Below are 24168 nucleotides of genomic sequence, written 5' to 3'. Positions count from 1 at the left end.
TAAATGTTATTGAGTTTTACATGCAATTAAAATTAAATTGTTGAGGCTGGGGTTGTGGCTCAATGGTAGAGTGCTTGCCTCAGTGAAGCACTGGGTTCAATTCTCAGCATCGCATATAAATAAATGAATAAAATAAAGGTCTGTCAACACTAAAAAATATTTTTAAAAAATTAAGTTGTTATCAGCTTAAAATAGATTGCTGTATCTAATGGAAGCCCTGTGTTAACCACAATCAAAACACCTATAAGTTACATGAAAGAAAAATATTTATCTTTTCATTGTTTTTTAAATCAAAGACACACTATAGAAGAGAATGAGAGAGAAAGAAAACAATGAATTAAAGACAAAGTGGAAATAGCATATTCTTCTTAACCAATAATTACTTTAAATGCAAATAGATTAAACTTCCCAATCAAAAAAACATAAAATGGATAAATGGATCAAAAACAAGTTCCAAGCCAAGTTCGGGAGGCTGAGTCAGGAGGATAGGGAATTCAAAGCCAGCCTCAGAACAGCAAGGCGCTTAGCAACTCAGTGAGACCCTGTCTCTAAATAAAATCAAAATAGGGATGGGGATATGGCTCAGTGGCCCAGTGGCCCTGAGTTCAATCCCTGATACCAAAAAAGTTCTAACATACACACTGTCAACAAGATACTCACTGTAAGTTTAAGGACACAAAAAGACTGAAAGTAAAGGGATGGGAAGAGATATTTTATGTGAATGTTAATCAAAAGAGAGCAGGAGTGGTTATTTTCTCATACAAAATATATTTTTATCACACAAAATAGACTTTAAGACAGGTCTTGTGGAGTACCTGTAATCCCAGAGACTCAAGAGGCTGAGGCAAAAGGACTGCAAATTTGAAGACAGTCTCAGCAACTTACCGAGACCTGCCTCAAAAAAAAAAAAAAAAAAAATTTAAAGGGCGAGAGATGTATCTCAGTGGTAAAAAAAAAAAAAAAAATGCCCCTAGATTCAATTCCGAGTACCTCCCCCATCTCTGAAAAAGCAGACTTTAAGTCAAAAACTGTCATAAGAGATAAAATAGGACCCAACAATATATAATAATATACGGGTCCAATCATCAGAAAAACATAGGAACTTTATATGCATCTAATATCACAGCACCTATAAAACAAATGTTGACAGAGCTAAAGGAAAAAATAGGCAGCAAGACAATAATAGTAGACTTCATTATCTCATTTGTAACAATAGATAGAACAGCCAGACAAAAATTCAACAAAAAACAGAAAACATGAACTATTACAGAAAAACAGATCTAACAGAAACACATAGAACATTCTTCTCAACTGTACATGGTAGGATAGGATGTGTCACATGTTAGATCACAAATAAGTCTTTAAATTTTTAAGAATATTAAAATCATACCAAGTATCTTTTCCAACTATAATGGAATGAAACCAGAAATAAAGAACAAAAGAAAAACCAAAAATTCACAAATATGTGAAATTTTTTTTAAAAAAATTAAAAAATTTTTTTAGTTGTAGATGAACACAATACCTTTATTTATTTATTTTTATGTGGTGCTGAGGATTGAACCCAGTGCCTCACACATGCTAGGCAAGCGCTCCACCACTGAGCCTCAGCCCCAGCCCCTTAAAAATATCTTAACGAAGAAATCAAAAGGAAAGTTATAAATATCTTGTTGCACATGGAAATGAAATATAGTATAGCATCCCCAGACTTAAGGGACTCAGTGAGAGTAATGCTAAGAAGAAACTTATACCAATAAGCACTTATATTATAAAAGAAGAAAGATCTCAAATAAACAACCTAATCTCACCTCTCAAGAAACTGGGGGGAGGGAATTGAAACAAACTAAGTCCAAAATTAGCAGAAGGAAGGATATAATAAAGGACAGAGCAAAGATAAACAGAATAGGGAAGAGGAAAGCAAAAGAGAAAAAGGAAACTAAGAGTTGATATTTAAATGATAAAATTGACAAATCTTTAGACAAAAAACAGAAAACTAAAAAAAAAAAAATCAGAAAGAGAAAGAAACAACTAACACAACAGAAACAAAAAGACTCATAAGACCCTACTATGAACAACTATATACCAACGTGCTAGATAACCTAGAAGAAATGGAAAAATTCCTAGAAACATATACCCAGCCAAAAATAAATCATGACGAAATAGAAAATCTTGAACAGACCTATAACTAGTAAGGTGATTTACTCAGTTATCAAAACTCTTCAAAAAAAAAAGAAAGAAAGAAAGAGAGAGAGAGAGAGAGAGAGAGAGAGAGAGAGAGAGAGAGAGAGAGAGAGAGAGAGAGAGAGAGAGAGAAAGAAAGAAAGAAAGAAAGAAAGAAAGAAAGAAAGAAAGAAAGAAAGAAAAGAAAAGAAAAGAAAAGAAAAGAAAAGAAAAGAAAAGCCCAGGGCCAAATGACTTCACTGGTGAATTCTACCAAATTTCAAGAATTAACATCAATTCTTTTCAAACTGTTCCAAAAAAACTGAAGAGGTGGGAACACTTCCAAATGCATTTTATGAGGACAGCATTACTCTCATATCAAAGTCAGACAAATACAACACAAAGAAAAGGAAGCAATGGACCAGTACCTCGATGAATGCAGATAAAATGACCAAATAGGATTTATCCCTGGGATGCAAAGATAGCTCAACATACTAAAATCAATTCATTTGATACAATATTGACAGAATGAAAGCTAACAATCATAATAATCTAAATTGATACATAAAAAGTGTCCAGTAAGGGCTGGGGTTGTGGCTCAGCGATGGAGCACTAACCTAGCACATGCAAGGCACTGGGTTCGATCCTAAGCACCATATAAAAATAAAAATTTTTTTACAAAGATGCAGTCATTGCCTTAAAAAAAAGTGTCCTGTAAAATTCAATACTTTTGGGGGTTGGGGTTATAGCTCAGTGGTAGAGTGCTTGCTTTGCATACATGAAGCATGGGGTTTCATCCTCAGCACCACATAAAAATAAAAGTATTGTGTCCACCTACAACTAATTTTATATATATATATTTAAAAATATTTAAATAATGTTTTTCCCCAATGTATAGATATACATTTTTAAAAATCAATACTTTTCATAATAAAAAAAATCTCAATAAACTAGGAATAAAAGGAAAGTACTTGGATACAATACAATACATATATGTATATATACAACTAACATCACACTGAATGGTAAAAATTAAAAGCTTTTTCTCTAAGATCAGGAACAAGGCAAGAATGTTCGCTTCTGCTGTTTTTATTCAACATAGTCCTGGAAGTGCCTGCAAGAGTACTGGAAAAAAATAAATAAAAAGATTCCAAATTGAAATGGAAACAGGTAAAATAGTCCTTGTTTACATATCAAAACCCCCATATAGAAAAGTAATCTAGTCTGTTTCTCAAATATATAACATCCTAGTTTGATATTAATTCAAACTAAAGTTATTATGAATTAAGATGGTAATTGTAATCTCCAAAGCAAACACTGAGAAAATAATTGCATTTACAATAGCATCAAAAGAAATAAAACATTTAGGAATAAATATAACAAAGGAGGTAAAGCACTTATACACTGAAAACAATGAAATATCTATCAAAGATACTAAAGAAGATATTTAAAAATGAAAAGATATACTGTGTTCATAGAATGAAGACTTAATATTGTTAAAACGTTCATATTACCAAAAGTAATCTATAGATTCAATGCAATCCCTATCAAAATTCCAATGGTATGACTAAGGGATGTAGCTCAATATTAGAACATGTGCAGGAGAGCATATGTAGAAGGCTGTAGTTTCAATTCTTAACACCAAAAAAAAAAAGAAAAAATTCTTTTTAAATATATTTTTACAGAAATAGAAAAGAAGAATCCCAAATTCATATGGAAACACAAAGGGCCCTCAAGTAACAAAAATAAGCTAGAGGAAAAAAGAATCAAAACTAGAGGTACCACAATTCCTGACTTCAAAATACACTACAAACCTAGAGTAATTAAAACATTATAGTGCTGGCAAAAAGACAAATAGACTAATTAAACAAGTAGAAAGCTCAGAAATAAATTCACACATGTATGATCAACCAATCTCTGACAAAGGTGCCAAAAATACATAATGAAGAAAAAACAGTCTTCTTCAATAAACAGTACTTGGAAAACTTGATATTATTTGCAAAAGAATGAAACTGGAGCCTACTTTAAGCCATAAACAAAAGTAAACTGAAAATAAATTAAAGGGGATGTGGGTATAGCTTAGTAGGAGAGTACTTGCCTAGCATGCACAAGGTCCTGGGCTTGATCCTCAACACTGTGGGGGTAAAAATTATTAAAGCTTTAAACATAAAACTGTAAAACTCCTAAAAGAAAACATACAATATGAGAAAAGCTTTATGACGTTGGTGTCAGCAATAACTTGACAGATATGAAACCCAAGGAAAAACAGAAAAGTGGGGCAATATAAAAGTTGAAAAGCTTATGCATAAAGAAAATAACGAAGATAGTGAAAAGGCTATCTATGAGATGGAAGAAAATATTTGCAAGTCATCTGTCTGATAGAAGCTTAATTTCTAAAATACATATAATGTAATAGGAAAATATATAATATGTATACATTTATAGGTATAATGACTTAAAATGGGCTATGAAGATCAAAACCATTATAGAAAACATTATGGAATCTCCTTAAAAAATTAAAAATAGAATTACTACATAATCCAATGACTACACTTCTGGATATTTATCCTCAAGAACTGAAGTCAGAACCTCTAAGAAATATTTACATTCCTATGTTAATTTTAGCTCTATTTACAAAAATCAAGCAATGTAAACACTCTAATTTTCCATCAACAAATAAATGGAAAAAGAAAGCACGGCATATGGAAATACTACAATACACAGCAACAGGGATGTACCCTACAGACATTAAGGTAGGTGAAATAAGCCAGTTACAAATGGATAAATACTATACAATTCCACATACATGAAGTATTTAAAGTAGTTAAACTCAAGAACTTAAGTCAGAACCTCTAAGAAATATTTACATTCCCATTTTCATTTTAGCTCTGTAATATTTCCTAGAGGCTCTGATTTCAGTTCTTGAGGACAAATATCCAGAAGTAGAGAGTATAATGGTTATTAGTGGGGGTGGTAGAGGGAGAAATGGAGGCTGATAATCAATGGATATTAAGCTTCAGTTATGCAAGATGAGTAAGTTCTGGGAGTCTGCTGTATAACATTGGGTCTATAATTAATAATATTATATTACTACTACATTAAAAATATATTAAGATGGTAGATATCATGTTAGTGTTCTTACCACAACAAAGTTTAAACATTAAAATGAAGGAAACATTTTTAAATTCCAAGATAACAAAAGTTGAGAATTCATTACCATTAGATCTGCCAAGTTAAAAAAAAATGCTACTGGAAGTCTTTCAGTCTGTAATGGAAAAAATTAGTCAGTAACTCAAATCTATATGAAAAAATAAAATACACCAATAAAGGTAAATATATAGGTAAAAATAAAAGCTAATATTAATGTATTTTTTATCTTTTCCCTATAGATTTTAAAAGACAACTACATGAAATAATCATTACAAACTGGGTTAATGGGCATACAAGGTATATCAATGTAATTGTGACAATAACAAGAAGGCTAGGGTTACAGTTATATAATAATGAACACTATGGATACTAAGTTGGCATTAATTTGAACTAAATTGTTATGAATTCATATGATAATTGTAGTCCCTGAGGTAAACACTAAGAAAATAAAGTATACAGTAAAATAAAGGCGAAGGCATCAAAGTGGCAGAGTAGAAAACATCTATCTAATGCAAAAGGAGAGGGCACTAACAGAGGAAGTAAGGAACAAAATAGGCGAAAAAGGAAAAGTCAGATCCTTCCTTTCATAATAAATATACATAAGAAGGAAAAGAAAAACAGTAGAAGTTCGTCCTTATCAATAATATTGTTAAATATAAATTTATTAAACTATAATGAAAAGTCAGAGATTGGGAGAATTTTATTTTAAAAGCATGATTAATTTCTACAAATGACTCATTTTAGATATGAAGACACAAATAGATTAAAAGGGAAAAGATTTTTTAAAAGATATGCATGCAAACAGTAACCAGAAAAGAGTTGGAATAGCTATACTAATATCAGACACAATAAACATTAAAACAAAAATTTGTTATAAGATAAAGATACTAATGATAAAAGGATGAATCCATTTAGGAGATGCAACAATTTCCACACATATATGCAAACAATCCCAAAATACATAAAGCAAAAAGTGACAAAACTAAAAGGAGAAAGGATTCAACAATAACATTTGGAGATTTCAATATTATACTTTCATTAATATGTAGGACAACTAGACATAAGATAATCAAGGAATTAAAAGACATGAAAAACCCTATAAAGCAACTAGACATAACAGAAACATATAGAAACTCTAATGAAATCTTTTAAACACACATTTAACATTCATCAAGATAGACCATATTCTATACCATAAAACAAGCTAATAAATTTGAAAGAATTAAAATCAAAGAATCTATTCAAGTCATACAGAATGAAATTAGAATTTAACAACCAGAAGATATGTGGAATATTCCTAAATATTGAGAAATTAAATAATACACTAAAAACAAGAAATGGGTCAAAGAAGAAGTCATAGAGAAATTAGTAAATACTTTTATATAGATGAACACCAAAAACACAACATGTCAAAACTTATAGCATTCAATGAAAGCAGTGCTTAGATAGAAATTGATAGCCACCTTAAAAAGGAAGAAAGATCTCAAATTAATAACTGAACCTTCCATCTTGGACAAGTAGAAGAAGGAGAGCAAACTAAATCCAAAATGAACAGAAGGAAGGAAATAAAATTTAGAGTAAAGAAATTTAGAGTAAGAAAGATAATCAAACAAATCAAAAGTCGACCCCTGAAAAGATCAACAATATAGACAAACCTGAACTAGACTTACTGAGGGGAAAAAAAGGAAATTATTACTAAAATTAAGAATAAAAATGGAAACATAACCACCGATCTCAAAGAAATAAAAATAATTTGAGGATAAACAATTATATGTCAACAAATCAGATAACCTGGATAAAATTAATTCCTAGAAACACATCCTCTACCAAACTTGACTCAAAAAGAAACAGAAAATCTGAATAGACCTCTAATAAAGAGAATGAATCAGTAATCAGAAAACAAAAGTCTAGGACCAGAAAGTTTCACTGATAAGTTCTACCAAATGTTTAGAGAATTAACACCAATTTCTCTCAAATTCTTCTCAGAAATTGAGGAGGAGGAAACACTTCCTAACTTGTCCTATGTGGCCAATATTACTCAAATCCCAAAGCCAGGTTTATATCACAAGGAAACTATAGACCAATATGCCTTATGAAGTTAGATGCAAAAACTCTCAAACAAATAAGCAAACCAAACACAGCTACACATGCAAAGGATCACATTAATAATGAAAGTGAGGAAAATTAACACAATCATCATAATTGATATAAAGAAAGCATTTGACAAAATCTCTTTAATGATAAAAAAAAAAAAACCGCTGGGGTTGTGGCTTTGTGGTAGAGTGCTTGCCTAGTATGCATGAGGTACCGAGTTCGATCCTCAGGCACCACATAAATACAAAATAAAGATATTGTGTCAACCTAAAAATAAATATTAAAAAAAAATCTAGGAATGGAAGAGAACTTCCTCAACTTGATAAAGGGAATCTAAGTAAAATCTATAGCTAATGGTATGTTTAATAAAATAAAAGCTTTCCCCATAAAATTAGGAACAATACAAGAATGTCTGTTCTCAACATGTCTATTCAACACTGTAGTGGAAGTTGTAGCCACATAATTAGACAAGAAATAAAAGACATCCAAAATAGAAAGATATGAACTGTCTCAATTCATAAATGACATGATTTTTTTTGAGAACATCCTAAGGAAGCCACACTCACAACCATTAAAGATAATTTAGTAATGCTGCAGGACACAAGACCAACATGTGAAATCAGTCTTATTTCTATATACCAGCAATTGAGAATCAAAAACAATAGTTTCACACAGAAGTGTTCAATATGATAAGGCTATACAGGATAAACCCATAGCCAACATTACAATGAAAGGGGGGGAAATTAAAAACATTTACTCTAAAATGAGGAAGGAGACAAGGATGTCTCTTCTTACCACTCTTATTCAATATATAACTTTAAATTTTATCCAGAACAAAAAAGCAAGATAAAAAAAAATAAAATAAAAGGAATACAAATAGGAAAAGAAAAAAGTCAAATGATCCCAGTTTGCAGATAACATGATTTTACACTTACAAGACTAAGGATTCCACCAAAGACTCTCAGAACTGATAAATTAACTCAGCAAAGTAGCAGGACACAAAGTAAATAAATAGAAATCAGCAGTTTTTTAATATACCAATAATGAACTCACTGAGAAAGAAATCAGGAAAAAAATCTCATTCATGACAGCCTAAAAAATTAAACCAACCATCCATGGGAATAAACCCAAACAAGAAGGTAGAAGACCTCTATACAATAAAAATTATAAAACAGGGAAGACAGAAATTAAAGAAGACACTAGGAGATGGAAAGGCTTCCAATGTTCCTGGATTGGAGGATTAATATTGTTTAATTGGTCATATTTCCAAATTCAAAATACAAACAACATTCTTCACAGAACTTTAAAAAAATCCTAAAATTCATATGGAAGCACAAAAGACCCCAAATAGTCAAAGCAGTTTTGAGCAAAATAAGCAACACTGGAGGCATCACAATATCTGATTTCAAAATATTTTACAGAGCCATAGCTACAAAAACAGCATGGTACTAGCATAAAAACAGACACATTGATAATGGAAAACAATAAAGGATCCAGAAATAAACAAGCACATCTACAGCTATCTGATTCTTGACAAAGGGCCAAAAAAATATACACTGGAGTTAAGATAGCTTCCTCAACAAATGATGCTGGGAAAAGTGGATAACCACACATACAAGATTGAAAAAAGGTCACTATCTTTCACCTGTACAAAAAATAAACCCAAAATGGATCAAATACCTTAATGTAAGATCTGAAACTTTGAAACTAATAGATAAAAACATAAGGGAAACACTTCAAGGTGTTGGCACAGGCAATGATTTCTAAGTAGTATTCCAATAACTCAGGAAATAATAGCAAGAACTGATGAATGGTATTATGTCAAAATAACAACAAAGAACACAAAGCAAATAAAATAATCAACAGAGTAAAGAGACAATCTACAGAATGGGAGAAAATCTTTGCCAGTTCTTCATTTAAAAGAGGACAGGGCTGGGGATGTGGCTCAAGCGGTAGCGCGCTTGCCTGGTATGTGCACTGCGCTGGGTTGGATCCTCACCACCATATACAAATAAAGATGTTGTGTCTTTATTTGTATAAAGATTTGTGTCTTAAAAATCCCCCCTCTCTCTTTAAAAATAAATAAATAAATAAAAGAGGACAAATATCCAGATTATATAAAGAACTCAAAAAACTTAACCACAGAAAAGTAATCCTATAGATCTAAACAGATACTTCTAAAAAGTAGTATAAATGACCAATAAATATATTTTTAAATATTTAACATCTTTAGCCAACAGGGACATACAAATCAAAACTATACTGAAATTCCTTCTTACCTCAGTCAGAATGGCTATTATCAAAAAAAGTTAATAAATGATAGTGAGAAAGTGAAGGAAAAAAGAACTGTTGTACACTGTTGGTGGTAATGTAAATTATAAATTAGTACAGCCACTATGGAAAACAGTATGGAGTTTCCTCAAAAAAGTGTGCTCATTTTTTTTAGAAAATAGATCTACCATACAATCCAGATATATCCCTCCTGGAAAATATATATCTCCCCCAAAAAAGAAAAATAAAGTCAGCATACAAAAGAGATATCTGAATGCCCATGTTTACTGCAATACTATTCACATAGCCAAGATATAGAATCAGCCTAGGGCTCACTGACAGATGAATGAAGTTTTAGAAAACTGTATATACAAAATGGGGTTTTATTCAACCATAACGAAGAATGAAATCACATAGTTTGCAGGAAAATGGACAGAACTAGAGGTTTTCATATTAAGCAAAATTAGCCAGACATAAGACACATTTTTTTCTCCTATGTGGAAACAAACAAACAAAAGATAACTGAAAAATAGAAGAGAAATAATTGGGAAAGGAATGGGGCAGGAGGGCAAAAAGAGAGATGAAGAGAAAGTAGCAGGAAGGACGAATAAAATAAAGCATAATGTATACATGTATAGAAATGTCATAGTAAAGCCCATTAATGTGACTGAATAATTACAATAAAAAGGAAAACTCCACAGTGAGCTACTATTTCATACCCACCAGAATGGCCATTTTTAAAAAATGGAAATAGCAACTATAAGTAATGATGTGGAGAAACTGGAACATTCATACACACTGGTGGGGATTTGAAATGGCACAGTCACTGTGGAAAACAGTTTGGTCATTCCTCAAAAAGTTAGGCATAGTATTATCATATGATCCAGTAAATCCTCTCCTAGCTACATCCCCAAGAGAACTAAAAAGAGGCATTGAAACAAAAGTTTGTACATCAGTATTCACAGCAGCATTATTCATGGTAACCAAGAAGTGGAAACAACAATGCTCATGCTGACATGTGCATAAATAAAATGCTATATATCCTTACAATGGAATATCAGTCAGAGATAAAAAAAATGAAGTACTAATACATGCCACAAAATGAATGAACCTTGAACAAATTATACTAAATGAAAAAATTCAGGCAACAGAGGCTACATATTGCATGATTCTATTTTTACAAAATGTCCAGAATAGGAAATCCATAGAGATAGAAGCAGATCAATGTTTGTCAGGAGGTAGGGGAAAGAGATATAAGAAGTAACTGCTTAATGGGTATAGGGTTTCTTTTAGAGTAATATTAACATTCCAGAGTAAGATAATTGTGATGGTTACACTACACTGTGAACATAAAGAAAGTCACTGAATTATGTACTTTAAAATGGTTAAAATGGTGAATGGTTTCTCAAAAAGTTTTATAATTATGGATTTTCTGAAAAAATTAAAATCAGCCAAAAGATTCAACTCAAGAAAGGAGTGAGTGTATTTTTAAAATACCCATCAACTGGGCATAGTGGCACATGCCTGTAATCCCAGGGGCTTGGGAGACTAAGGCAGGAGGATCACAAGTTCAAAGCCAGCCTCAGCAATGTAGTGAAGCCCTGAGCAACTTAGTGAGACCCTGTCTCAAAATAAAAAATAAAAAGAGCTGTGGATGTGGCTCAGTGGTTGAGAACCCCTGGGTTCAATCCCTGATATAAACAAATAAATAACTAGATAAATAGATACATAGATAGATAAAATAAAAAATGCATGTCATAAAAAGTTGTAATGACTTTGTTTCCTCTTCTTATTTTTCTTAACCCCTGAACCTGAAATTGGTCCCCCAGCAATAAAAGAGTATCTTAATGAAAAATTAACCCCTGACCTACATTAAAAACTGGCATAAATAAAAATATATTTAAGTGTAATTGAATAAAACTTCTGCTTCTTTGAAAAAAAAATATAGTCTCCCTGCCCAGCTAATTTACCAAAATCCAAGGATGCTCACATATTTGCATATAACCTACACAAATCCTCCTACATATTTTATTTCAATTTTTGGTGCTGGATTGAACCCAGTACCTGAAGCATGCTAAGCATATGCTTTATCATTGAGCTATAACCCCAGGTCCTCCTGTATATTTAAATCATGTCTAGATTACTTATAATACCTAATACAATGTAAATGCTATATAAATAACATTATAGTTATACTCTATGGTATTGGGAATAATGACAAGAAAAAGGTCTGTACATGTTCAGTTACAGATGCAATTTTTGTTTCAAATATTTTCAATCTGTGGTTGGTTGAATCCATGTATGCAAAAATGGAAAGAATCTGGGCCCTTTTTCTCTACTCCTTTGTTAACCTGAGACAGCGAAATGACAAGGGAAAGTTCAAGGTGGCTAGAAAAATAAACCTGCCAACTCAGGCATAAAGACATGTGGGCCTGCACCTCTCAGAGAGCTTCAGTGGGACCCTCTGGCCACTTCCTTATCACCCATTCATTCTCACCTATACTTCAAAGAAAGTATAAAGAGAATTTGTCCTAATTATTCACCTTTCCTAAATTTTTACTGCAAGCTTTAAAAGTTTTTGATTACTAAAAAACCACTACATAGATAGAAATTCCCAAAGACACAAACCAAAATAATTAACTAATAAATCTGAAGGAGGAAAAAGCCATAAAGCAAAATTAAATCTATAGAGGCTGTAGGCCAGTTGTACAGACATCTTTCCATCTGACACAAAGACCAGCAGTTGAATTACAACTGAAAAACTGTGTGATTATAATCACCCTGTTGCAAACAGCCTTTATCATTCTCAAAACATCTACTTTGCCATTCCCATAAGGAAAGGAGCAGGTACAATTATATATCATATAAATGATGGTTCTTCCTTGACCTCAGAGCCCGTTCTCCAAGTTAGTTGCTACCTAACATTCTTTATTCTTTCAGCTAGGAAGATGAACAATTGGATTTCAAAGTCAACATTAACTGCATAAAAGATATGCCACATATATGACATCGTAGACTTTTTCATCCTAAATTTATTGAGTACGAAAATCTAACCAAAGATGTCTCTTTCACTGAAAATCTACAAAATTTTATATTTGTAGCATACACAGATTTGATGAGACTATATTTAAACTATCCTAACCGGCTAAATGTTTTGAAATGGGGAGAGGGATAAACCAGGGCATCAGAGAAACTTATAAGAAAATAGAACTCAAAATACTAGATTTGTTTCCAAATGCCTTTAGTGATAAGACATAATATTAGTCAATTTCATAATGTAAAATAGGACCAGTGTATTCAAACATGGTAAGCTGTGGCCCAAGGTGTGGCACAGTGGTAAAATGATTATCTAGAATGCACAAAGCACTTAGGATTGATCCCCAGAACCACACATGTACATACGGGTGTGCATACAGGGGGAAAAAGTGTCCTAAACTGTTAAAATGTATTAAATATTAGCTTGATAATGTTTATTTAATATCTCCTTAAAAAGGTTAGTTTCAGTATACTGTAAGTGATTTTTATAAAACTACAATATCTGATAAATTTGATTCACAAAACTGTTCTAAGTGTGATTTATTCATAAGTTCCAAATATCTTAATAGTATTAGATGTTTGCATTTCCAACAAATTGTCTATTAAATGATATCAGAAATACATCAATATCACTTCTCTACTTTTAAATAATAAATAAATCTTTGAATTCAATAGAGTGCTACAAAACATTCAGTTAATATCTTGAGTTTTCACTAATATTATAAAACCCTTATGCTGCTCATCACTACAAATTAATATTTATCATATATAAGTCATCAAATTTGAAAGTAATAGATAAAATATATTTTTCACTTTAATTACATATTCTTATATGTAAGAAGGTATAAGAATATGTTATTAATTTGAATAACATTACTGCCTAGTTGCAGGTATATAATATTGCCAAATAAAATATATTATGTCTCTACATATGCATAAACAGGACAGTTAGAAATGGTAAAGTTAGACTGTATGGTCAAACATTTTATCATTCTGAAACATATAAGAATCTTAATGACCTCTGGTTCATTTAGCAAAAATCACAAATAGTGCAAGTGTAACATACCAGTTTGGGGAAAACGCTATTTTAACAGTTTTTATTAAGTACCTAAAGTGAATTCTGGGGGAAAAAAATGTAATATGGCATTCTATATTGCAAAATTCCAGTCATTTCCAAAGTATCCTTTTGGTAATTTGTTTTTAAAGACCGGTACAAAATGAATCACTTTGCAGTTAATAATGATTAAAAGTATAGCAGTACAAATAGAATAATATTAAAAATATTACAATACCTTATGAAGCATATTTTCTACAGTTCTCATGTGATTAGCAACACATTCTTTGTCTCTAGAAAAAAGAAAAGATTAGATATTGGTAAAAAACTAAGTCTTCCTACAACCATCATACATTTCAGTGTAAGTCACAATTATTGAAAAATAAAATTTGGCTATCATTGTACCCCTTTTAAAGTTATAAAACCTAACCATATTCACTGATACACCTTCATACTTAACTCTTTACTAACTTATTTTGCCTATCCTAATTGGGCAGCAGGGGTGGGGGGCAGGGTTAGACACAAATTAAGAAAATGAAAACAAAAGTTATGATTACATTATAGATAATTTTTTTAAGTTCTGGAAAAAGTCTTATTCTTTTTTTAATAATGAAAAAAAACTTTTAAAAAATCTGGTGGGGAAATATTACATAAATGGTCATACCATGCAAAATATTTTCTTTTCTATGTAGTCTTTGTGCTGTAATGATTATTATGGTTTAGATACAAGGTATCTTCCAAAAGCCCATGTTTGAGACAATGCAAGTTTAGAGATGAAATGACTAGGTTATGAGAGATTTAACCCAATCAGTTAATTAATTCCCTGGTAGGGATTGAGTGGGTAGTAAATGAAAGGCAGATAGGGTGCAGCTGGAGGAAATAGGTCATTGTGGGTATGCCTTTGGGGTATATATTTTGTCCCTGGTGAGTGGAGTCTCTCTCTGCTTCCCTCCATTACACTCTTCCATCAAGATTTCCTGCATCACCTCTGGCCCAGAGCAAAGGAATGGATTGATAACTCCAAAACCGAAACCCCAAAATAAACTTTTCCTTCTCTAATTGTTCTCATCATGTCTTCTGGTCACAGCAGCAAAAGGCTGACCAAAACAATAATTGTACAAAGAATCCTATGACCTGACTAGTAATATACAAAATTACTACTTTCTCCTATTGACCTTGTATATTCCATCTAGCCCTTAAAATGAAATAAAAAGTTTGAGTGAAACTGCTGACGCCAAAAACGTAATAGTAAATTATAAATTGAAATCTGTAAATAATGTATTAGCTCTCCAAATTTCAAATTAGCCTTCTTGGTTTTATAAGAACTATGCCCATGGTCAAAGATCATAGAAATATCAAAGTCCTGAATCAACAGCAATGTTGTGAAAACACAATAGAAATCAGGAGGTTTTTATAATCCTGTTTTCATTAATCTCAGAATTTACTCAGTCATAAGACTTACTAGAAACTATCTAGGCTTAGCTTCTTCACTTGAAATGAGAAAACTGAGACTGAACAGGGCAGCAAAAACTGATTTAGCCAAATTTATATTTTTAAAAAAGACAATTATGTACACCTAACAAGATGATGCACAGCTTTACAAATTTCAAAAAAACAACTGGTGGATATTCAAACGTCAATATTTGGATTTTGTGTCAATTCATCTTTATCTTTCAGCAATGCCAAAAGCCCAAAGGCAAAGATTATGGATATCCTAAGATTGCAGATTCCCTATTCTGTGATTTACAGACTATATTCTGTAGTGCACAGACTATATTCATAATTCATAATATTTTATGCTTACAAGTTTGTCTGAAAATTTTTTAATTATCATGTATTTTGTGTAGAAATTCAGAATTCCAAATTTAGACATTAAATTTATTAAAATCAATGTCTCTTTAACTCTCAAATAGACTTTCCTTTTTTCCTTTTTTTATGAGCATATTGTAGTTGTACATACTGGTGGGATTTATTGTTACATATTCATACATGCCCATTCTAAATAGACTTCCTGTAAGTCATGGTATATGTAAAGGGTAGTATATCAAATTTGTTGTGGGGAAACAAATAAAAATGCCCAAGAGAACTGTTCAATTTGAACTTCATAGTGTATGTCAACTTGATTACCTGGTAAAGGAAAAACACTCACACCACATTTTACATAGTTGTCTTCTAGAAAACTGTATTTTTTTCTATTTTACATGGAATACACAGCTATAAAATTAAATTAATTTTCCAAGATCAATAATGGTTTGGTTCATTTTTAAAATGTCATGGTATACATGTTGATCATATGCTAAAATTTCCTTATACAAATATTACTTGCAATATTAGTATATTACAATAAAGAGCAAAATGGGGGGGCAAAAGGAGATAAGGAATATGTGTCAGCAGACACTATGCAAAACTTTTAACTAAAAAGTCTTACATTTTACATTACTGAAAACACGGTTTCAAGCATGTAACACTGCAACACAGCCCAAAACGCACATAGAGGTTATATAGAGCTTATACTTTTCTTAGGCTTCTCAATAAAATATACATTTATTATGTTGAGTTAAGAGTTTTCTTCTTCAAGGATATATCAGAGAATTTCAAAGAAAGACAGCTGTACTTTTGTTTTCTAACACTGTATTATCCAGGGCTAAAACCCAGCGCATGAAAGTAAGAATTGATCTTTTGTCTGTTTTAAGTGATCTCCCCAAGGTCCAAATGCTCACTTGGCTGCCATGCGGAGGGCACTCTCTGCATCATGGATGTTCTCCTCCAGTCGACGCTTGTCCTGCTCCAGCTGGGTAAGATGTCTATTGAGCTGACGCAGAGATTGATCTTTTCTTCTCAGCTCCATCTTTGCCTCGGAGAGACTCTGCAAACAGACAGAAAACAGAGTTACTTGTCAGCCCTGATAATTAACTTCAATTTATGCCATAGGCTATTAAACAAAGGAGAATACAGACTGAGAAGTAGACTTGGGTCATTACACGTCAAGATTTAACAAATTTTCTACAAAAAAAAATTATATTTGCTAATTAGAAATGATAGAACTGGTAAGATTTTAAAAAATATTTGCCTATAAAATATAACATTTTTAAAGTACTGAAAGATAAACTGTATTCTTACTAAAACTGTCTGATTATAGAAATCTCAAGTCGTGTTTTCTTTTAATAATAATAAAAGTCAATTTCAGGGGATAAAGCCCTTTAAATTTAGAGTCTATTTGACTATAAATAGAGCTGAAGAGCTATCAGATGCCCAGAGTTGAGTGTATAATTGGTAAGTAGACTAGGAGACACCTAGAAAAGAGTAGTGAACTCCCTACTTTCTTTATGTATTTGTCCATAATTGGTTGCTGTAGACATCTAAGTGGACAAATTAGACTCCAAAAAAATTCACTTGCTTCTTTCATATCAAGAATAGTAATAAAAATGTGATCAAAATGCTTCAACTTTTAGAGAAAGTTAAAAATAATACTTGCACTCAGAATTATTTGTGGCCCATAAATGTTTTCCTCAGAAAATATTTTATATTTCAGGAAGTTTTTATATTACTGTTTACTGATATTTGTTTTAATCTGAAATATTCACTTAGGACAAAAATCTCAAGACACAATCACACAACATTATTTGGAAAGTTTAGGGCCAATGGTCTTAGAACCACAAACAATTTAAAACAGTACTTTCTAGATCTCATTTAAAATTCTAGGATGCAAAATAGATGTTTAGTGTTAAGAGATCTTCTGATTCCTACACTGTTTATTACTTTGCCTATGGAATCGCTAAAATAAGCATATTTAAAAGTTTTCCAATTAAACTTGTGCACAGTGAATCAAACACATATTATACACATAATATTTTTTCTTTTTGCTCAGAGTTTATCTACACATTAATATCCACAACAGTGCTCCACAAACCCAGTAAAGAATAAACAACATTCTATAATTTCATGTTTAAAATTCTTCTACAAGTATCTTTTTATTGCATTCACAATAAATAGTATAAAATATCAAGCTGACTTCCTGGAGCTAATACAATTAATTCACTGTAAATGCTGGTGAACTGAAAGAAATCATCAGTCAAATCAGGTATTTTAAAATGTTACAAGATTTTTAATTCAGTAGCTAATTTTTCAAGCAGACAAGTTTCTGCTAGACAAATAGTATTCAAGATATTAAAAATAATCAAGCTGTGATTACTTCTTAGGCATTTAATTTTATTTTAAATCTTTAGTATTAACACATCTTCAAGAATAGTCCAAGGTTGACCTATAGTTTAAGTTATAGTTAGACAGAAGCACAAAGTTTATGCTATTGTACAATAAGGTGACTATACATAATAATAATGTACCATACATCTCAAAAATACTAGGAGAAAGAACTTCAAATATTTCCATCATAAAAAAGATAAATGTTTGAGGAGATAGATATGCTTAACCTTATTTAAACATCATACAATGTATTCATGCAGTGAAACATTACCTATACTTCATAAGCAGGTACCATTTTATGGTTTTATATATCAGTTAAAAATTAAATATACTTTAAATTTTAAAAAGAATATTCCACCCTGGAAATAATCACTGATTCAAATCAACTTTTATAAAATAATAAATAACAAATTTTTTTAAAAAATACTCTAAACCTACTAATTTTGTGCCAATATTGATAGTTAAAAGCACTGAAGTATCATACACAAGACTTCTTTATTTTTTAAAAAAAAAATTCATTTGAGTCCTTTTAAAATCAGTATTTCCAATATCTTCCAGGCAATAAAAAAAATAGTAGTTTTCAGTTATGAAGATAAAACTAATGATTCACCACGAGTCATGCATAAAGCTTGAACTCTTTTTCCAACTAAATAATAAATTTGTGCCAAGCTATTCAAATTCTCTTGCTCAGTAACTCTCATGACTAGAGGTGCATACTTGTGAAGGGACTCTCCAGGGTTCAGTATATTGTTTCCAGGGTTATCCAGGTTTAAGGTCACTGGTCCAATCTGAGAGAATCTATGAACTTAGACCATTGTAAACCTATACTTTCAGCAATCTTACATTATACTTTCAAACAAAATATAACTAATGGCATTAGAACCTTCTACTATATATCTAAATCTTGTTTCCATTCTTTAATTTTCATCTCTCAGGAGCAATGACAGGAAGCCACATTATTCTAAAGCTAACAGTAGACAGTGGCATAGAAAAGGAACAAAAAGTGGTATAAACAAAGTGATATAAATCATACTTCCTCAAACGTAAAAATGAAGAAACAATATCGTTCTTATTTTAAAATCACAGTTACATAACTTATAGACATACAATTCCCATCTTAAAGAGTTGAGGGGTACCATCAAGGAATCTGTATTCATCAAGGTTTATGGGATGTATACAAAACCAATATCTAATAAGTGGCTCAAAATGTCTTCTTCCTGATATTCACCATTTTTTAATGATAAAAACTGAATCTTTAAAAAACCTAACACTAAACTCTAAAGAAATTTTTTTTATTTAAAGTGATTATAAATATATTCTGAGATCTTTCTTTACACTAAGGCACATCAACAGTCTAGGTTATAAATAATAAAGGACTGAATTGGGAGGTGTATGTTAGTTTAGAATCAAATATTTTTGAATACTATATAGGACTCTTCAGTTTGCCTTTTAAGTATCTAATTATTTAAGAAAACAGAGGTGTGTATATATATATACATATATATCATATATATATCATATATAAAATATATACTATACATATAAAAAATAAGTTCAGCTTTTCTTCTCTTCTGTTCAGATTCATCTAATTAAAACCCATGATAAACTTTATGGACTCTAATATTTCCAACTGAATGACTGAAACCAAGAGGGTGTGCCTCTAGGCAGCAAGGCAACAATGATAAGCAGCAGGTTAGCCACTAATTTCTCAACCAGGGTAGATTGTGAAAGTGTGATGTTCTGATATCCAAGAAACTGTTCAGGAGAGAATAGGATAAATCAAGTTTAATAACTCTGCTCCTAATTGTTCCCCCAATGCTCAACTCTAATTACTTGGAGAACTCTCCTGACTGTCACCTGATATTAAGTTGTTGGAGGCTGAGCCTGGAACAGCGAGATAATCAATAAACATTTAGTGGGGAGAAGAATGAAGATCCTGTTAAGCAGTGGGAACCTGCAGCACCCAAAGCCCTTCTGCTCATGAGAAAACCTATGGGACAGCCATAGTGATTGCAAAGCAATAATCCAAAGCACTGTTTTTAGGCCTTGAGGCCTTTAGGCAACAGTACATTTGAGGAAAAAAGGTTAACACGGTCACCCTAATTACAGCCCACTTTCACATACTTCATATATAAGCGAAGACAAGCCAATTAGGTAGAAAGGAAGATAAGGGAAGTTTTATTTGTATACTAATTAAACCCCTGATGAAATTAAAGGAAAAACATACAGCTCTGTAATTGTGTCTGAGAAAGGTCACTTCAGGTTCAGTTATCAGAACAGCACAGCCTTGAGATATTTCACTTAATCCACAATACAGCCCTCATTTTGTACTCAGGTCTTAATATTTAAAAAAAAAAAAAAAAAAACAAAGCCTGATCTTTAAACAGTGTTGTGAACAATTTTAGCTGTTAGAAAGTTAATGATAAATATGATAACAAGAGTCTTTTTAAAAGCAGTAAAATATTCTACCTACAAAAGAATCAATGTGTCAATATAATTTATCAAAGATTTCAGTTTTAATTTTAAATCCAAAATGTTTTATGGCAAATTTTTATAATATTTCAGACTGACTGTAGTTCAAAAGCTAGTATATCTTTATTGTATTTCTTTTTAGATAATGCTATTGCTTCCCTTCATATACAGCTCTCATGGTCCATGGAAAAAAGCCAATGCTTTCACTAGACTTCTTATGTAACAAAATATTTACAGCTGATTATTTTCCTAAAATGGTCCTGAAAAGATATTTGCTCATGAAATCTGGCAAAGTATGGACGCAAAGAAAACAGTTAAGTAGGAAATGTTTAGGAATACACGTTAGATGTGAATGTGATTCGCTATTTTTAAGTATCTTTTTTTCTTTATAGTTTCTGAAATTTCTATAATAAACATGAATTACTTTTGAATAGAAACACAAATTATTTTAAGTCATACATAATTTTACGTTTCTAAAGCTCTGAACGTTTATTAGAGCTAATAATATTTTTTGAGACAGGGTCTTACTATGTTACCCAGGCCATCCTTGAATGAATGATCCTCTTGCCTCAGTTTCCCAAGTAGCTAAGATTATAGGCGTGCACCACCATGCCCAGCTGTTAGGGCTACTAATTTTCTTTATTGTGAACATAAATGAAAATTCTATTACTTTGCACCTATGAAAACATTTTGTGAAGTGAAATTTTTTTAATTAACAACTTTATTAAGATATAATTCACATACCACACAATTCACTCTTTGTATAATTCAGAGGAATTTAGTAAATTCACAGAGTTGTGCAACCATTACTAGTGGAAGTCTTTTTTGAAGTGAAGTTATTAAAAAAAAAAAAAAACTTTCCAAAATGGCATGGATTTCTAAGCATATAGTATGTCTCATTATTTCAGCAAGGTCTAGTTTAAAACTATACAAGATATACAAGGTTTATAATTTTGCTCAGTAATCGTTTTAAAAATAAAAAATTCATAAAATGAATTCCCTGAATCAGAATATTTGATAAATAAATGTGGTATAGTATGAAAGTAAAGACATCTGAAAGGATGTGCACATCTTTCCAATTAGTATTTCTGGATGTCAAGGGAATCACCCAACATAGTTCTTTCTCATAAGAGTACAGTCTGACAGTGCTTTAGACCATTAGGCCGCTAGGAAGACCAAGCCCCAGGGGATATTGCTTTTATAGATTTTCTTTTGTCTAATGGGAAATATCTATGGATCCACATTCCTACAGACTAAAAGCTAATGGCTTATTCAATTTGGTATAAAAAGTTAGTCATACGAAATGAAAGGCAAGACAACAACACAAGTGTTATAAAGAACTAAGCTACATCACTTAGGTTAGAGGGGGGAAATATCTGTAACTTTTTTTTTTTATTTACTGTTGTCTCACTGTAACTTCTGAATAAACATTCCTAGGTTACGGTAAATTGGGTAAAATATCTCAGGGCACAAAAAATAATGCTGGAAAGGGAAATAATACCATACTCAACCTATTAGAATGTGATAAAAATTATAGTAACCAAGAATTAAATGGCTGATGGGTGGACCAAACTATGTAGGTTGCCACAAAAAGTATAAAGCTAAAATGATATAACCACCAAATTTACAAAGTGGCTGTGTAAACAAATTAGAGACAAAACTACAGAAAAATATATTTTATAAGCTAGGTCAAAAAATTGGGGAGTTAAGCAATTAAGTAAGTTACAATAAATATACAACAGAAAATATTGTTACATAATATAATTAATATATAAATACTTTTCAATTTTGGTTTCCTATATTTTATATGGGAAATTAAATAAAACATTATGTGATTTCAGGTTATATTCTTTAGGGACTTGTTTATTCTTTTCTAGTAATAATCTTACACAGAAGGCAGGTGACATAATTATAAATTGAAAATAAAGATTGGATAATTTATCCACCTTCATGACTGAATGAATGACAGTGCTAGTTAGAACTCACAAAATGAGCAGGAACATGACCCCTGTGTAAGAAATGCAAGTGGATAGAATGCACCTAGGTTCTTCTGCTAGTTCTTAAGCCAACAGATGTGGAAGTATCTTATAACCATAGAAAACTGTAATGTATTTATTTTTTAATTACTTTTAGTTTTAGGTGTACACACAATATCTTTATTTTTTATTTTTATGTGGTGCTGAGAATCGAACCCAGTGCCTCATGCATGCTAGGGGAGTGTGCTACCACTTGAGAACATCCCCAACCTGAAAACTGTATCTATTTAAAAGGCATAATTAATACAATAATTACACTTCTAAATGTAGTGACACTGCATATTCTTCTTTAAATAAATCCCTACCTATATCTGGTAACTTAGTTCCACGTTATTTCTGCTTCTGTATACATATATGTGGTATATACATACATATATACCTAAATGTAGTTTTTAAAAATAACTATTTTATCACACTTGTAAAAGATAAAAGGAAATTAACAAATTACTTTTATAAACAAGACATAGAGTATACAATTAACAAAAAATGAGCAAATAAGAAAGAAAAATCCACCCTTAAAATTTCAACATATGGCCAGGCACGGAGGCGAACAACTGTAATCCCAGAGACTTGAGAAGCTGAGGCAGGAGGATCATGAGTTCAAAGCCAGCCTCAGCAAATTAGTGAGACCCTAAGTAACTCAGTGAAACCTTGTCTCTAAATAAAATATTAAAAAGGGCTGAGGATATAACTAAGTGGTGAAGCATCCCTGGGTTTAATCCCTGGTACAAAAAAATCCAACATATGTTATAAGACCTTGTTGCAAAATGCCATTATGACTATTGGTATCATATTCTCACATGTCTTTCAAAATGTCCTTCTAAATTCTGTCAGTATAAAAAGAAAAGGTTACTCCTTTCCAGTAAACTAACTGAAAGTGAGCAACACCCAGAAAAATAAAATGAAACAAGAAGGAAACTCATAGAAGTGTTCAAATATATTGAATGCTGTTTGTTCTAGGCCTCACATAAAAACTGTGAAACTCTTTCTGGTCCCCTATAAGTGTTAGATAATAAGGTAAAGTTGAGATAGAAATAGTTAAAGTGCATTTTAAATTCCAAAGAAAGAGGATAGTAAAGAGAATCACCAGAGCCCTTTCAACTGGAAAATATCCTCAGAAAAGTATAAAATAGACAGGAGGTAGCTAAATTTCTTGTGACACAAAGCATGTAAGTAATAATGTGGCAGTAATGTTTTCTCAGAGTGTAAAGGAAACTGCATTTGGCTGCACTATAGACCTCAAGAGACAGAAACTACCTGCAGGTGGTAATCATCATGATGCTATAACAAAATGAGCACGTACATGACCTCTGTGTAAGAAATGCAAGCGGAGAGAATGCACATAGGTTCTTCTGCTGGACTTCATCAGCTAGACTATTCAGCAGGTTCCAAAAACTTTACACAATTGAAAATTCTAACTAAGTAGAGATCCAAGAAGTTGAATTTAGGCCAAATGTTCTGATATGCATATGCTAACTCAAAATAAGTGGGGGGCAGATAGAAATTCACCGGATTAGACAAAGGGGAATGAAGAAAAGGGACAGGGAGAGGAATAGGAAAAACAGTAGAATGAATCACACATAACTTTCCTATATTCATACATGAATAAATGACCAGTAAAACCCACATCATGCACAACCACAACAATGTTACACTCTATGTATGTTTTTTATTTGTTCTAATTAGTTATACATG

General features: G+C 31.6%; 1 protein-coding gene across 3 annotated transcripts in view; it reads right to left on the bottom strand.

Moving 5' to 3' along the window:
* The window catches only part of Ccdc171 (coiled-coil domain containing 171), a 378035-nt gene that overhangs the window by 103783 nt on the left and 250084 nt on the right, over positions 1-24168 (bottom strand). For all 3 annotated transcript variants that reach the window (XM_078047666.1, XM_078047667.1, XM_078047665.1), the window contains 2 exons: positions 16483-16628; positions 14001-14055 (listed from right to left, as the gene is read on the bottom strand). In XM_078047666.1, coding sequence (XP_077903792.1) covers positions 14001-14055; positions 16483-16628 — 201 coding nt within the window. The remainder of the gene's footprint in view (positions 1-14000; positions 14056-16482; positions 16629-24168) is intronic.

Source organism: Ictidomys tridecemlineatus, chromosome 4, assembly GCF_052094955.1.
Source record: "Ictidomys tridecemlineatus isolate mIctTri1 chromosome 4, mIctTri1.hap1, whole genome shotgun sequence".
In the NCBI taxonomy this organism is placed as follows: Eukaryota; Metazoa; Chordata; class Mammalia; order Rodentia; family Sciuridae; genus Ictidomys; species Ictidomys tridecemlineatus.
This window is presented reverse-complemented; position numbering and strand designations above follow the sequence as displayed.